The sequence below is a fragment of the Bombus vancouverensis genome, chromosome 6, assembly GCF_051014615.1.
Source record: "Bombus vancouverensis nearcticus chromosome 6, iyBomVanc1_principal, whole genome shotgun sequence".
NCBI classification, from domain to species: domain Eukaryota; kingdom Metazoa; phylum Arthropoda; class Insecta; order Hymenoptera; family Apidae; genus Bombus; species Bombus vancouverensis.
The window spans coordinates 1,356,730-1,370,434 of NC_134916.1; the positions used below are offsets into that span (position 1 = coordinate 1,356,730).

The 13,705-nt window shown below is 33.9% G+C and overlaps 1 protein-coding gene across 1 annotated transcript in view; it reads right to left on the minus strand.

The window, feature by feature from the left end:
• Positions 1 to 245: 245 nt before the first annotated feature.
• The window catches only part of LOC117161309 (uncharacterized), a 61,950-nt gene continuing 48,490 nt past the window's right edge, over positions 246 to 13,705 (minus strand). The window contains exons 10-13 of the mRNA XM_033342744.2: positions 10,434 to 10,563; positions 3,196 to 3,360; positions 2,647 to 2,904; positions 246 to 2,161 (exon numbers count right to left, since the gene is read on the minus strand). Coding sequence (XP_033198635.1) covers positions 1,973 to 2,161; positions 2,647 to 2,904; positions 3,196 to 3,360; positions 10,434 to 10,563 — 742 coding nt within the window. The 3' untranslated portion in view covers positions 246 to 1,972. The remainder of the gene's footprint in view (positions 2,162 to 2,646; positions 2,905 to 3,195; positions 3,361 to 10,433; positions 10,564 to 13,705) is intronic.

Genomic DNA, 13,705 nt, shown 5'->3' on the forward strand with positions numbered 1-13,705 from the left:
AAAATATGTAATCATTAACGATTTAGTAGAATTAATTGTCTCAAAAACCAGATCAGAAATAAGATAAATGACACTACTGTTAATTCGATTTCTTAGTTTCCATGTTACTCTATTTGCTTCTAGAAAACGCTAATGATTCTCTTGAGTAAATTCATGTTTCATTAAATTTCATTTAAGTAACAGATATAAGACCTAAGTAAAAATATGTCTTTTGTTGGAATAGGAAATTTTTTAAAAAATTAACAGTAATTAAGATGTTTAATTATCAGAAATTAACAAGACAATTACTCTTAAAATACTTAGGCATTTATACATTCGTTACAAGGTGAATAGCTTATTAATAAGGAGCATTTTAATATCTTTTGTAAATATATCCAAAAATACCATATGCACAGTACATAATATAATTTATAATTTATTTTAACCTAATGGGATAATTTTTAACAAAAATTCAGTTACATGATACATGTAATGGTAAGTGAATTGTATATATAATAATTCTAACAGTCAATGACGTACAAAGTAGAAAGATCATAAACATAAAATATTTCGATCAATGTGTTTCAATCAATCATTCCTTGTGTTCAAATAATCATTTACATATATATAATTATGTTATAAAATTGTATGGGATATTCAACAATCTGTATACTACCTACAGGTATTCCTCGATTTGATATGTAAGGCAGTTGATCAGAAATTAAAATATTGTGAACACATATTTAAATCGTAGATACATAGAACTCAATTAAATTTTGTTATATTTATAAGCTCTTTCAACTTTTAAATATTATTTGAGATATCTTGATTCGTACCATATACTATATTCAGACTTATTCGTTCATTAAAAATTACTTTTCATAAAGACGAACATTATATATGTCAGGGAATATTCATAATTTGCGTATTACGAATTGGTATGAATATCTACAACAGCGTTTATTTGCGTGCTAAAGAAAATTAGTATGTGAGAAAACCTTTCTTATTCAATAAGAGACATATGAAAGGCCTACAATCATTTCTAGAACAGAAAGTTCAATATATAAATTTCAGAGTCATGTATGTATGTATTCTAAAAATTCCTTTGGGTATACAAAGAGATATGGAAGATTTTATTCCATACAATCTTCGGTATCAAACAATATCAAGATCCTTACTCAAATTGTCAAAGTACATATAACTGTAAAATGTAAAATAGGACATATTTACAATTTCTTAGGGACTATTTCTGGTTCACACCAGAATACACATTGAAGTATCGTCTGAGACTTTCTTTATCAAATGTTAGGATATTAATTCATTATTCTTGAAAATAGCTATGCTGGAAGACTAGATTAATAATGTCTACAAAATTTAACAATAAATCCTATAAAATTTATCCATATCGTTTAAATAGAATCAAGTTATAATCAACCTACACTTCAATAAGTAATATTTCAATATAACGTACCATCAATGCCCTCGTCTTTTAACATGTTGACACAAATATAATCACTTCCATCATCGATCCAGAATTTCACCATTAAATCATATAAATTATATAAATAAATCGTTCATCGATTCATCCACCTTAATCGTTATTCGATTCATTAGGTGTATTTGGCTAAAACACTATGATCATTATCTACATTGTATTCGTTTTTGTCCCTAATCATTTTCACGATTAATGCTATTACTTCGGATTTACTTTTGTATGTAGCTGCCTAAACGAGTGATCTAGCATCAATGTAACTATCAGTTTTCACTGTAAAACTTAAGAGACCTTTGTGTTTTAGACATGCAAGTCAAATCCAGCTTCAAAGTATAGGCGGTTGTAGTTTCGCTCGTGACAAAATGTATCTTCAAACGATCACGAAGCTCGTTTAACTAACAACTCGGCTAAACCTACAAGCTATAGCCGAGGAATCGTGTTATCGCAGGATCCTCGAGAATAAAACGAATCTCGATCAGAAACGTGAGAAGGGTCGATTTATCAGATACCGTGATCGAATTCATGGTATCCCTCGGCGCCAGTGAATACAACGTCCACCCAAACTCTCATAGCCTCTGGACTCGGTGCCATTAAATGATACAGTCTAGATGATGTTTTGACGATGAAAGTCAGTGACGGCTGTGGCGATCGTACAGTATTCATGTGGTCCACATAGACTTCTTCAATCGACTAGACATAAGAAAACATTTTGCGTTGTTCCATTATTATTGAAATTGTTGTTCTATTATTGAAAAATCAACTTAATATTCGACGAGTTCTACAAGTACTATCACTTATTTCTGCGTGATAGGTTGTACTATCCATATATGTAAGTAGGCAATTACATATGACAGTCTCCCCGTTTATTTCATTTCAGTTTTATGAGTACAACTCGCATTTTGACCTACTTGACCCTTCGTGTCAAATGTTCACAATTAGTAGCAATATCGCAAAAAATTGTTGTTTTCTTGGATCTATTCAAAAGCATTTCAATACGTATAAATAGAATATAATTACGTATAAATGTAAATAATATAATCTACTATATTTTTTTGATATTTTACTTGTATATTTACCATGTAAAGTTATGGTAGACTCTTGGAAATCTCTGAATAATGATTTGCAATATAATATCTATATAAAAAATGTGATAACCCTGTACATATGTAGTATACCTGGAAGTAGATCATTCCGCGTGCCTTCCTGGACGAACTGTCGCTGTAATACGACAACGTCTTCCTCTTCCGGTCGAAGACGAACCACCGTTTGTTCCAGTGATGGAACTTTTTGCTCATTTTTGACAGGTAACCACTGCAACTGGTCGTATCGACCGTGACATCGTGTATCAGGGGTAACTGGTGCCCGGCGGTCTCGATGTGATGCCTCAGGTCCAGGGACTCCGACTTGATGGGGAGGTATCTCGTAAGCGGCCTCTGCGTCCATAAATCATCGAATTTACAAACCGTGAAACTGAACTGTCAAGTTAAATTACCGTTTAAACAGTATTACCATACTGCTACGCATCGAACTGCGTGAAAATAGAATCTAGAATTTATGGACACGAACGTTCTAATACATATTAGAATTTCATTTTCTTAAAAAGACGATGGAAATATAATTTTCGACGATAGTTTATTATCGTGAACATTTAGGTTTCAAAGCACTAAAAAATGACTGTGATTCGACTAATTCGTAACGTATAATTGGAAAAAAGATCAGTATACCTGCAGTTTTGCCTTTTCACGATGTTTGACCGGTTGCAGTGGTCCAAGGGTATCCATTTCGCTGGAAGTTTGTGAAAGAGGACGACTTCCGTTTCCGTCGATTATTCCACCGCTGTTATTGCTAAGTCTCTCGCCTTCCATTGATGTCCTTTGATCGTCTCTCATCTGTAATACAAACGAATATCGCGTGTTAAATGAAAAAAGTAAGTGCTACTTGAATCATATTACTTAGGCAGATATTTCCATTAAAATCAACTTAACTCATGTACCATTTGCAGGATTTGAATCACTTTAATATATTGGGTCTTCTACAAATAATCGAGTAAAATCTGTCCAATATGTAAAATAATCCAAACGATTATTCTATTAACAAGGAAATACAAATACAAAAAGAAAAAAAAATGCCAAACAGGAAAGAGAAGAACGAAAAAGCTATGCATCGTCTCTAATTTACATTCAAGCGATCTGTCCAGAGATGTATATGTACGTACATACTACGTATTATACATATATTCGCTCTCTAACCTACGGTTATTTATAAATCTCAAATCGAAGGAGACAACGCGTGAGAATCACACCTGTTTACGCTGTTCCTTGTAAACATCTTTTTTCCCTTTTCTTTTTTTCTTCGAGGAAAGAAGACTTCCAAAGATAATCTTATAAGAATCGATTCAAAAGAGGATGTAACCAATTGAAGATGAAACTCTTCCCATATTTTTTTTTCTATCCGAACTTGACGAGTCAATGTCGCGTCGACCGTGACAAAGTCTTAAAGTTTCGTTCGTAATCTGGTAATTTTTCATTTCGCGGCAAGGAACGAAAGGAATTAACGGATTGCTGGAAATAATTCAAACCAACGCTCGTTAGGTCACGGCAGGCTGTTAAGCATATTTAACGAGAAAAATTTGTGCAATGAGGCGAGCCAAAAGAATGGCGTACGAGTGAGAACGATAATACCCGTTGCTTTTTGTCTTTCTTCGTCCGTTAGTCAAAGGGCTCGTGTACCGTTTTGTTTCGCTGAAACGGGCAACCCTCTTCGACAATAATGCATCATGCGTTGGCTCGAACAATCGGGGAGAACGGATTTTAAACGAACTTTCACTGAAATCGAAATTTCACGTAATAGCATTCTGTTTTCGGTCATGTTTTGCTTCGCACGTGTATTCATCGAGACTTTTTTTCATTTATGATATTGAAAATTGAATTCTAGAATTCGTGATTTTTATAAATCTGGTAAGATTATAATTAATTATATACTATTTTTTATCTATTTAGTAAGTAAGTATATAAAATATTTAAAAAATCCAAAGACACTGGAATATGTCACTATTATTCTTAATCTAAAAATATAATCATTCGTTTCTTCATTGTAATGCCTGTCTCTAAGATTGTTCTTTGCGTCTGTCACTATTTTTATCACCAAGTAACACATACAGCTTTGCTGTTCGAGTCTCATAAATTTTCTAAACGGTATAATTTTTTACTCTCTTATGCGAGAGACGAAACGTTATTCAATTGTCATGCAAAAATTCCTTATTGTTAATAAAAAATAAATAACGAAGCAGAAAACAAAATGCAACGTTAAACTAGTTATAAAAGATATATGTATGTAAGTCCATTTAAGACCATTCACACACTTCGCCTATTTATCACTTACTCGTCGCCGACGAACGTGCTTCTTTTTGGTCCTGTTCTTCATGTAACTCATCCACATCAGAGACATTTTGAAATCCTCTACAGTACTACTACTATTTCCAAACAAAGAGATAAACGGGGCAACGGTACTATCGTACAATTACAAAACAAAATATCTTCCAGTACCCAGCATCGATGAGGATTATCCAATGATCGTTACTTTTAATGAATTACAATATTCGATTTTTTAATTAATTCCTTCGATTATAAACAAACAAAATATATAAGAAGCTTCGGTGAAACGTGGTCAGACACACCGAGCGGTTGAATTCTTCGGTTCGAAACGGATGAAAGACAGTGAAGAACTGATGTCCACGAACGAACGTTCGTCGTTCAACAGGCTGGTCGCAGGTTAAAATGCGTCTCCCTCCCTCTTCTCGAAATCTTGTTCTACACTCGGGAAATCAGTGGCTCATTCACGAGCAAAGTCATTATTCGTGGCACCAAAGGTGCCGATGACCATCCATTTGTTTAACAATGATACAGAGGGGATACAGAGTTGCTTCTGTATTCTGCGTAGCATTTGAGGAATCTGCGTCACTGGGTTTTATGTGAATTTTATTTGACATCGAGCGTTGCCGTGAAAAAGTTCACGTAGTATTGCGGAGTTGCGTAAGTCGTAAGCCGACGAAAACAATTTTTGTTTATCATTCTTTGATCGAATCGATGTCACTGTTCGTTTTTTTCTCTCGTTTCTTCTTTTCCTTAGCGAAGATGACGAGATTTGAAATATGAATCGCATTAACGTGGGTGGAAATTGTATAAATTGTTGATTTTATTGTCTTGGAATGCTCAATGAATTCAAAGGTTTCGAGTAAAGCTGAAATGTCATTCGGAAAATAGTGATCATTCGAAAAAAGATATCACTGGACAATAGTTGTATCTTTATGTGCAATTTATGAATACATATCCAAAACCTTCTAGACATTGTTAGTAACGTATGAAAATATCACATAACGTTGAAATGACGGTTAGTTAGCTAGACAATAGTACACTTTCATAGCGAAAAGATACGACATACATATTTCTGGGACATTTAAGATTTTGAATAGTATATTTCTTCATCTTTTTTATACTGTAAAAATGCTAGATCGACATTTATAGAATACTTGTACTTTCATTTTAATTACATACTTTACAAGTTGTTAGCAAAGTTGCACAGAGTTGTTACTTCTATCATCTTTTTTCTCGCCTTTGAATCGCGTAAAAACGATATGGCCATTGTTTCGTATATTATGCGTACGATTGAATTACATTTGTAAATTTTTCTTTTCGCGTAGCTATAATCGTGACAATGAATCATTGAAAAAGGTGGAACGAAAGTAAGGCTGAAAAAATTTCGTACAGATTGAAACGCTGAGCTGGCTAAATCAATAACGTGACAAAAATAAAAGGAAGACCGACAGGAAATTCATTTCAAATTGAAAAGTAACTCCTTTTGTTGTTTCGTAACAATTCATCACGAGTTACTGTTAAGTCGAAAAGCTTTTTTCTAGAAGCTATGGATATGTCGATATTATGTTTTGAACGTAGGTAAAAAATGAATTAAGTTTTTTCTAATCATATTAAATGTTGGCTAAAGGAAAATGGAATTTATGAGGAAAATTACATCTTGAAATTGAAATTGATAGTGATGGTCAATTCGCAAATTCTATTCGCACATAGACGTTGGTCGATTTTGCAACATTGACGTATCGAGTCATTCGAGTCCTAGATACGCAAGTATCATCGCAAAAATACACAGCCGGCGACGAAAGCGTTCGCTCCAGAATGTAGCGGATATTTGTGAAATACGCGTTCGGAAGTTCGTGTTTCTCTTCAGTACTGTAAACTACGTATCGTGAAAGACACGATTCCATTACGGAAATGAGACTCGTTTATTAATAAAATCGTCTAGTGCGCATGACATTGTGCATTGATATTTTTTATTCAGCGTATACGAATTATACAGTTCTTCTTCGTCGTTTTATCGTAAATACTAGAGCTAACAGATCTTGAAGATTATTATGATAGAGCAAACACTCTTTACATGAGACTTTTGACTCGTATGAAACTACACATCGTCCTTTCAAAATTTGCAAAAATTCTACCATTCGACACGTTGAAATACAAGTGTATACTGTTGATAATAAGAAGCGTGTTTCCATCAGCGGAAAAAAAGGGGTCATCACACTCGAGACCTTCCGCTATTTGAAACGGCGAGTCGACAAAGGAAGCACGCGAAAATCGACGAGTTCGTGGAACACATACGAGGAAGCGATTCGTGTTATTCCTTACGGTTGACCGTAAAACTTCTTCGTCCGCGCGAACAAGTAGACGAAGCGAATTTTTCAGGCTCCGGTCGAAACAAAAAAAAAAATAACTCGACGTCGCCTGGTCTCTTGCGATTGTGACGCTTTTCGAATATGCTGCTAGGAGAAATTACGTCTTCCTCGAATCAGGTCTCATCGCGAGTATACAAATGTTCGTCGATCGTTTTGAAAATATGATTTTAAATTTAGAGATACGACATGTTTGAACAGTTTGACAGTAAGTTTGTAGAAAGAATCGTTTGATGTTTGACGAGTATCAATATTTCCTGAAAGTTGTTGAGGGGATGATTGATAAATTTATATCGATGATCTAAAATTCCTATAAGTTGTGACCCTAAAGGAATCACAAAGTCATTTTTGGAACACTATTTAATGATAAAAGTTGAGAATGAAAAATGTCTAACTTTGGACTAAAGGAAAAAAGACACAAAGAACCCGATTATTTCTTTTCCAAATAAAAATACAAACTACTAATTATATTATCAGTAGAGATAAATTTACGCAAAAAAGATTTGGCATTACCCTTCTTATTATCCAATAGAAATGAAAATAGGATTCCTAGTCGTTACTTTACACATACCTATTTTAGAAACAGCTCGTACAATGAAATCATAAAATGAAATCAACAGATATCCTAAAAGATGAAATCTGTATTGTAACAGGATGTTAGCACGACTATAACATTCAGAAAGCTATCCAGAAATTGGCAAGTTAAACACCTAGTCCAGACCAGATTCACTGCGCGGTATACATTTACGGTAACTTCCGAAAGGAATTGTCCGACGTCTTCCATGTTATCGAGAGAAATAAACATAGGAAAGGCAAGCACCTTCGTCTTATTAATACTCGAAAGCTGTCTTTGATAGTACTAAAGCGACATTTTTGAAACAACGTGACATATTACACTATTCCGGAAGTTTCGTCTGAAAATCTTAATAAACATGTCATGATTATACAGTAATTTCACGTGTACATGCAGCTCTCACGATACAAGCGTGTATATTTATACGTTAATGAGCACTGCCCGTATGCGATAGGAGATGATAAATATTAAAAACGCGTATCAGAAAAATTTTACACTAATATTTACGGTGATTCGTGCATATCGAGATTCGTATAAATATCAAAAGAACAGATTATAATGTACCGCGTGTGAAAATATTCTTATTATAATGAATATTGAAAATAGTCTGGAAATTAATTTAATCTATAAATAATATAAAGAAGTCCACATACTACGAATATAAAAATAAATAATACAATCAATAACGTTTCTTTAAATGATTACCAAATAAATATATTTATCTTATGAGCTTTCACTTCGATGAAAAATTTCACATCGTGGTCATGCTTGCTTCATTGCAGTCATACTTTTGCAAAGGTGAAATATTCCAACGATGGTTATAAATGTAAGAAATTAAGTTAAATATTCCATGAATCTTTCTTTTTTAATAGCATATTACAGATTCTTTATATGAAACAAGTTTCCCGTATTAAAACTTTTCTTAGTGTGCAAGTAATTTAAGATCTGTCTTCGTTTCATTAAAAGACATGACATAAAGCTACTCCTCGACCCCGGATGATTTCATTGAATCCGTTAAGTACAGTGGTCGCCGGTCGTAATTACTAAAATTAGGCTGTCTAAGTGAATGTTCTGGATGATTGAAATGATCGAGTAAGTTTGACATACACGATCAATTTTCTCGTTTTCAAAACTTTTCGAATAACAAACTCGTTCGCTGTTAATTCTGTGCTTTCCTCCATTTTTTCTTGTATATTAAATAATACTGAATTAATGTATTAATATATTAATATTAAGTAATATAATGGATATTAAATTCCAAACAAGCTACGATCGTGAAATAAGTAACGAAATAGTGATTTTAGAAACTAGTTTCTGCAAAAATTATAAAACATATGCTATTGATAAAAAGTATGAATTAAAGAACAGGTTATGAAAAAGTAATACTTATAAACCTACTGACGGATGGAATATAGACTAAATACAATTAATGATTTAAATTCGTGTAATTTTGAAATAGAAAGATTGTACATACAATGATTTGCAATAAGCAGTTGCTACAGCTTTTAGAAATTTTCCAAATTTTTCACTCCACTGCACTTATTTGTCCATCAGTCTGTTTTCAATGCATTTTACACAAACCAAACCAGAAATTGATTCGAATTTTAAAATGAATAAACATCCCATCGGATGACTAACCACTCAACTTTTATCGGCATCACGGTGAACAGTAGATAAATATAGCGACGGGACCTTTTGTTTGCTTTTTGACGATAGAACTTTTAAGCTGAAACTCGTCAGTAGCGATAAGAAACAGAATTTCCTATAATTATCGATTTTTCTTTTTGTTATATACATATGTATACCACCAACATTATCCGTTTAATTTTCTGTTTCATTTTTTGTCCTAATCGACGTAGTTAGAATTCTATCATTCAAGTTTAATATAAAAGATCAAATGTGAGACAATCTCATTTCAGTGTTTTCCACTTGAAATGCTCTAAAATATTTGAAAATATGATCTATCTAACATATTGTAGCGGTAGATATTTTGACAAAACTATCAACGATTAGAAAGCCGAAATCGTGGAGCAAAGAGAACCATGACTCATTTGAAATCTTGTCAAATGGCCCTGACTTAATTCCGATGTTCAGACAAATTCGTAACAAAATTTCTTTTCACTAATTTTTTGCTCCCTTCATACAAATTAGAACGCGGCTCGACCCGTCAAAAGTCTTCGACATTTCGTTAGCCAAGATGAGTTATATTTTTCTCGAAGCATAAAAGTCTTGGCATCTAGACGAAATATGCGTCTCTTCTAATTTACCCTAAACCAGCTTTAAACATTCATGAGAAATTGCTGTGTCACGGTCACGAGTTCAGTCTCGAGTTAACCGTCTCGTCAAGCTTTAATGATTGTGAATGCCACGAAACTGTTAATAAGCACTTCCTAATCGGAAATGTGCATTTCCCTTCCATCTGCACTGACCAAATTTTTCTGTATAGGACCATTTTTCATTCCGTTTTCAATAGAACAAATGTTTGCAAAAGTTCATTAACCGCTAATCGATATTTTTCATCGCGAACATACATATATCTATGTTTTTGAAGAGTTAGTATTCTAAAAATATATCACCTTAACAGCTACTAATTATAGAAAAGCTAATGAAGATGCAAATTTTGGAGGAAGACTTTTTTATGTACTCACGTTATCATTTTGGAGCAGACTGTAGGAATTATTCGAAGGTCCTGGACTGGATGACGTGAGCTCCGAAAGTTTGCTACCAGACAATTTCTCGTTGGTTCCACCCTCTGCACTGTCGCTGCTTCCGCTACCACTATAAATTTAGTGTCGTTAATTGATTTCTATTTTCAAATGATCATCGAAATCGCATTGATAAAAGAAATTCAATTTATTCCTAATGACAAGGATAAATGAAAACTTGTACGTCAATTTTTTAAATTAAATTGTGCCTGCGGTATTTGCACTCTAAAGTTAGTTACTTTCCTATTCATATTGATTTTAAAATTGACTTTAAAATATACATAGTTGCTTTGAGATTATTTATTTTATAGTTGAGTTAAGATTATAATTAATCCTCTATAATAACATATGTAACATCGGAGTTACGTAATCATATATCTATTTTATCTTTTTGTTTGTTAGCATTGTTTCTGTACTATTCTATTCTGCCGTTGTAGCATCGTATAATTGCACCAAAAGCAAATAAACTCTGACGGATCGCAACATTTTTCTAACAATAAAAAACGAATAAATAAAGTATATTCCTATTATCCTATATATCCTTTTCACTCATATTCAAACTATATGTCTACTTAAACTAGCAATATGTCTACTTTTTTCCACATCTCGGAACACGTCAAAAGAATCTAAGCTGGCATTGACAATAATATCTGCGGTGAAAATTTTCGCAAAACAAATCGATATTGGAAATCACATCGATACGAAAATTAAGCGAAGGATTAGGCACTAATAATTTACAGCACTAATTCAGAATTAGGAACGATTCGATGCATCGTTAACTAGAACAATACGAAATTTTCGACCAACGATTTCTACAGTATTTCGACAGTTACAAAGAAAGTCAGAAAATAAATGGAACGAGATAAACGATTGGATTGTTGGTTGGTAACGAATTCGAAGCAGCCATAAGCACCGTGGTAACCGGACCATACGAGCAATGCATCTTCCAACTGATTTACGTCAACCGCATCGAATATCACCGGTTTTTATCTTACGTAATCACCAATGTGATCTTCCTTCGAGTGCTTCTCGTTTCGCGTATCGAACACCGTCCCGTAAACTCGAGCCACGCGAGATCGCGAAAAAAGCCGGAGAAGGCAGCAGGCTCTTCTAGCTGGCGAGGATCGCCACTACCAGCGAGGCCATAGCCGCAGCAGGTATTATTAAAACCTAACAAGTACAAAGTGACTCGGTCGACCGGTTCGACGGTGCCACCAGCATAGCATTTAATTCTTCTACAATGTTCAACCGAACTCGACGACACTCTTTTCAATCCCGTTGCTATGGAGACGTTGTCCTTGGCCCCCCAGGAACAGGGTCATCTTTTTCATTTCGTTTGCTCCTTTTGCCGAGCTCTCAGTGTCCATGGATGTGGTCATTGTCAAGAGGTGGAGCCGTAGCAGACAAAAAGAGAGAGAGAGAGAAATATATATACAGGGTGATCCTGTTAGGTACAATCGTCTCTTCTGTTACCTTATTGAAGAGGAGAATTCGTCAAAATGACTGTTTTATCGTTTTCTTGTAAAAATGTGCAGGAGTAAAGGTTATAATACATATGAGGAAGTTTCAAAATATATTTCTGGTATATTGGTTTGGCGAAGAGAGGCTATTATCTTCGTATTTGTTAAATTGTAATTTTGACTAAGAGGTGTGATCAAATATACTATAAAGTTGTCGTTTAAATGGAAGCATTCTTATGGATATCTTGCCGAAATTTGAGTAAACTACTTGAAATAGAAGTTCTTTGATAAACGAGTATTAGATGCGAGAGAGAGAAAGAGAGAGGGAGAGAGAGATGATATTTGAATAGAACGAAGAGATCAAATTTATCTTAACTGTTAAGTTTCTCTCTTTGGTAGGATCGTACATTCAGCACGTGCTGCAAACAAGAGTGACATCAATTTTGTAGTTTATGGATTAATTTATAGGAATTAACAGCGGACAATTCTAATCTTATTGAATTTATTTTGAAATGTACGCCTCGATTGGAACAGAGCGCTTCTCTTGCTATTACTCTCAGAAGCTATAGAATGCTTCGTCATTAGTTATGCAATAAGTATTGTATAATTATCTAAGGAACTAACACACAATTGTGTTAATTTTATACGTGTTACAAAGACCAGTTGTCCTCTAACTTGAAACACTTTTTCTTAAAATTTCCTACATCTTCTCGACCAACCAAACATTTAATCAATAAAAATTATAAAAAAAAGAAAAAAATATGTAAAAACAAAATCTTTCTAAACTCACAAGTACCGATGACGAAATTCGCGCGAGTGCGTTTCCAAGGGTCGATAGAAATTTTTATAAAGCCAATCCTTGCTGACAATGTAAAAGCGATTGCTGGTTAGGAAAGTGATCAAGCTGCATCCTCTGAACCTAGCCTCGTTAAAAACGGACGCACCCACTTCCCTTGCGTTCATTCTCGTGCATTCTCCTCCCTTTAATTCGCACCCTCCCGATCACTCATGCGACCACTGTGCCTTCTCCAGAAAAATCCTTTAACACAATTTCAACACGACTTCTGACAACTTTTCAATTGCATCATTTTACTATCAATTTCTTATTTTTCTCTAGGGTAGACGATACCACGACGTTCTTCAACGATAAATATTTCCTTTCTTTTTCCTTGCTCTTCGTCTTAATGGATTCCTTGACTGCGTTTTCACCTTCGAAAAATGCACGCATCAGCATGTGGAATAACCTTGCGAGATTGCGTCTACACGTATGTCGTATATTTTTTTAAATTTTCTTTGAAATTTTGTAAAATTCTTCTCACCAAATAAGATTAATTTCTAACTTTTACTCGAGTCGATAAAAATATTTTGATAAATCTCATGGTTATAAACGGAGATGATTCTGTCAAAGTATATTCTGACACTTTCACATTTGTTGTAATTTCTATAACATATATGTACTCTGTTATCAAGGCTCCGTTTGCTTATGAGAAACAAGGGTTATAGTCTGCCAATGTAATCTGAAGTTTAGAAATCAATAATCGTTACAGATATAGGTATACATAAACAGTTTGGTGTTAATATAATGATATAATTAATAAAATACGATACCAATAAGCAGTTGAAACAAGACTTTCTGACAAAGAATCTCTAATTATTTATTAATTAATTTTGCTTATATTTCTTCTTTCCACAGTGTTCGTTTTCTATAGTCTCTTCATTTATCAGCGACGATTTCTTTAGGTCATCGATCGATCT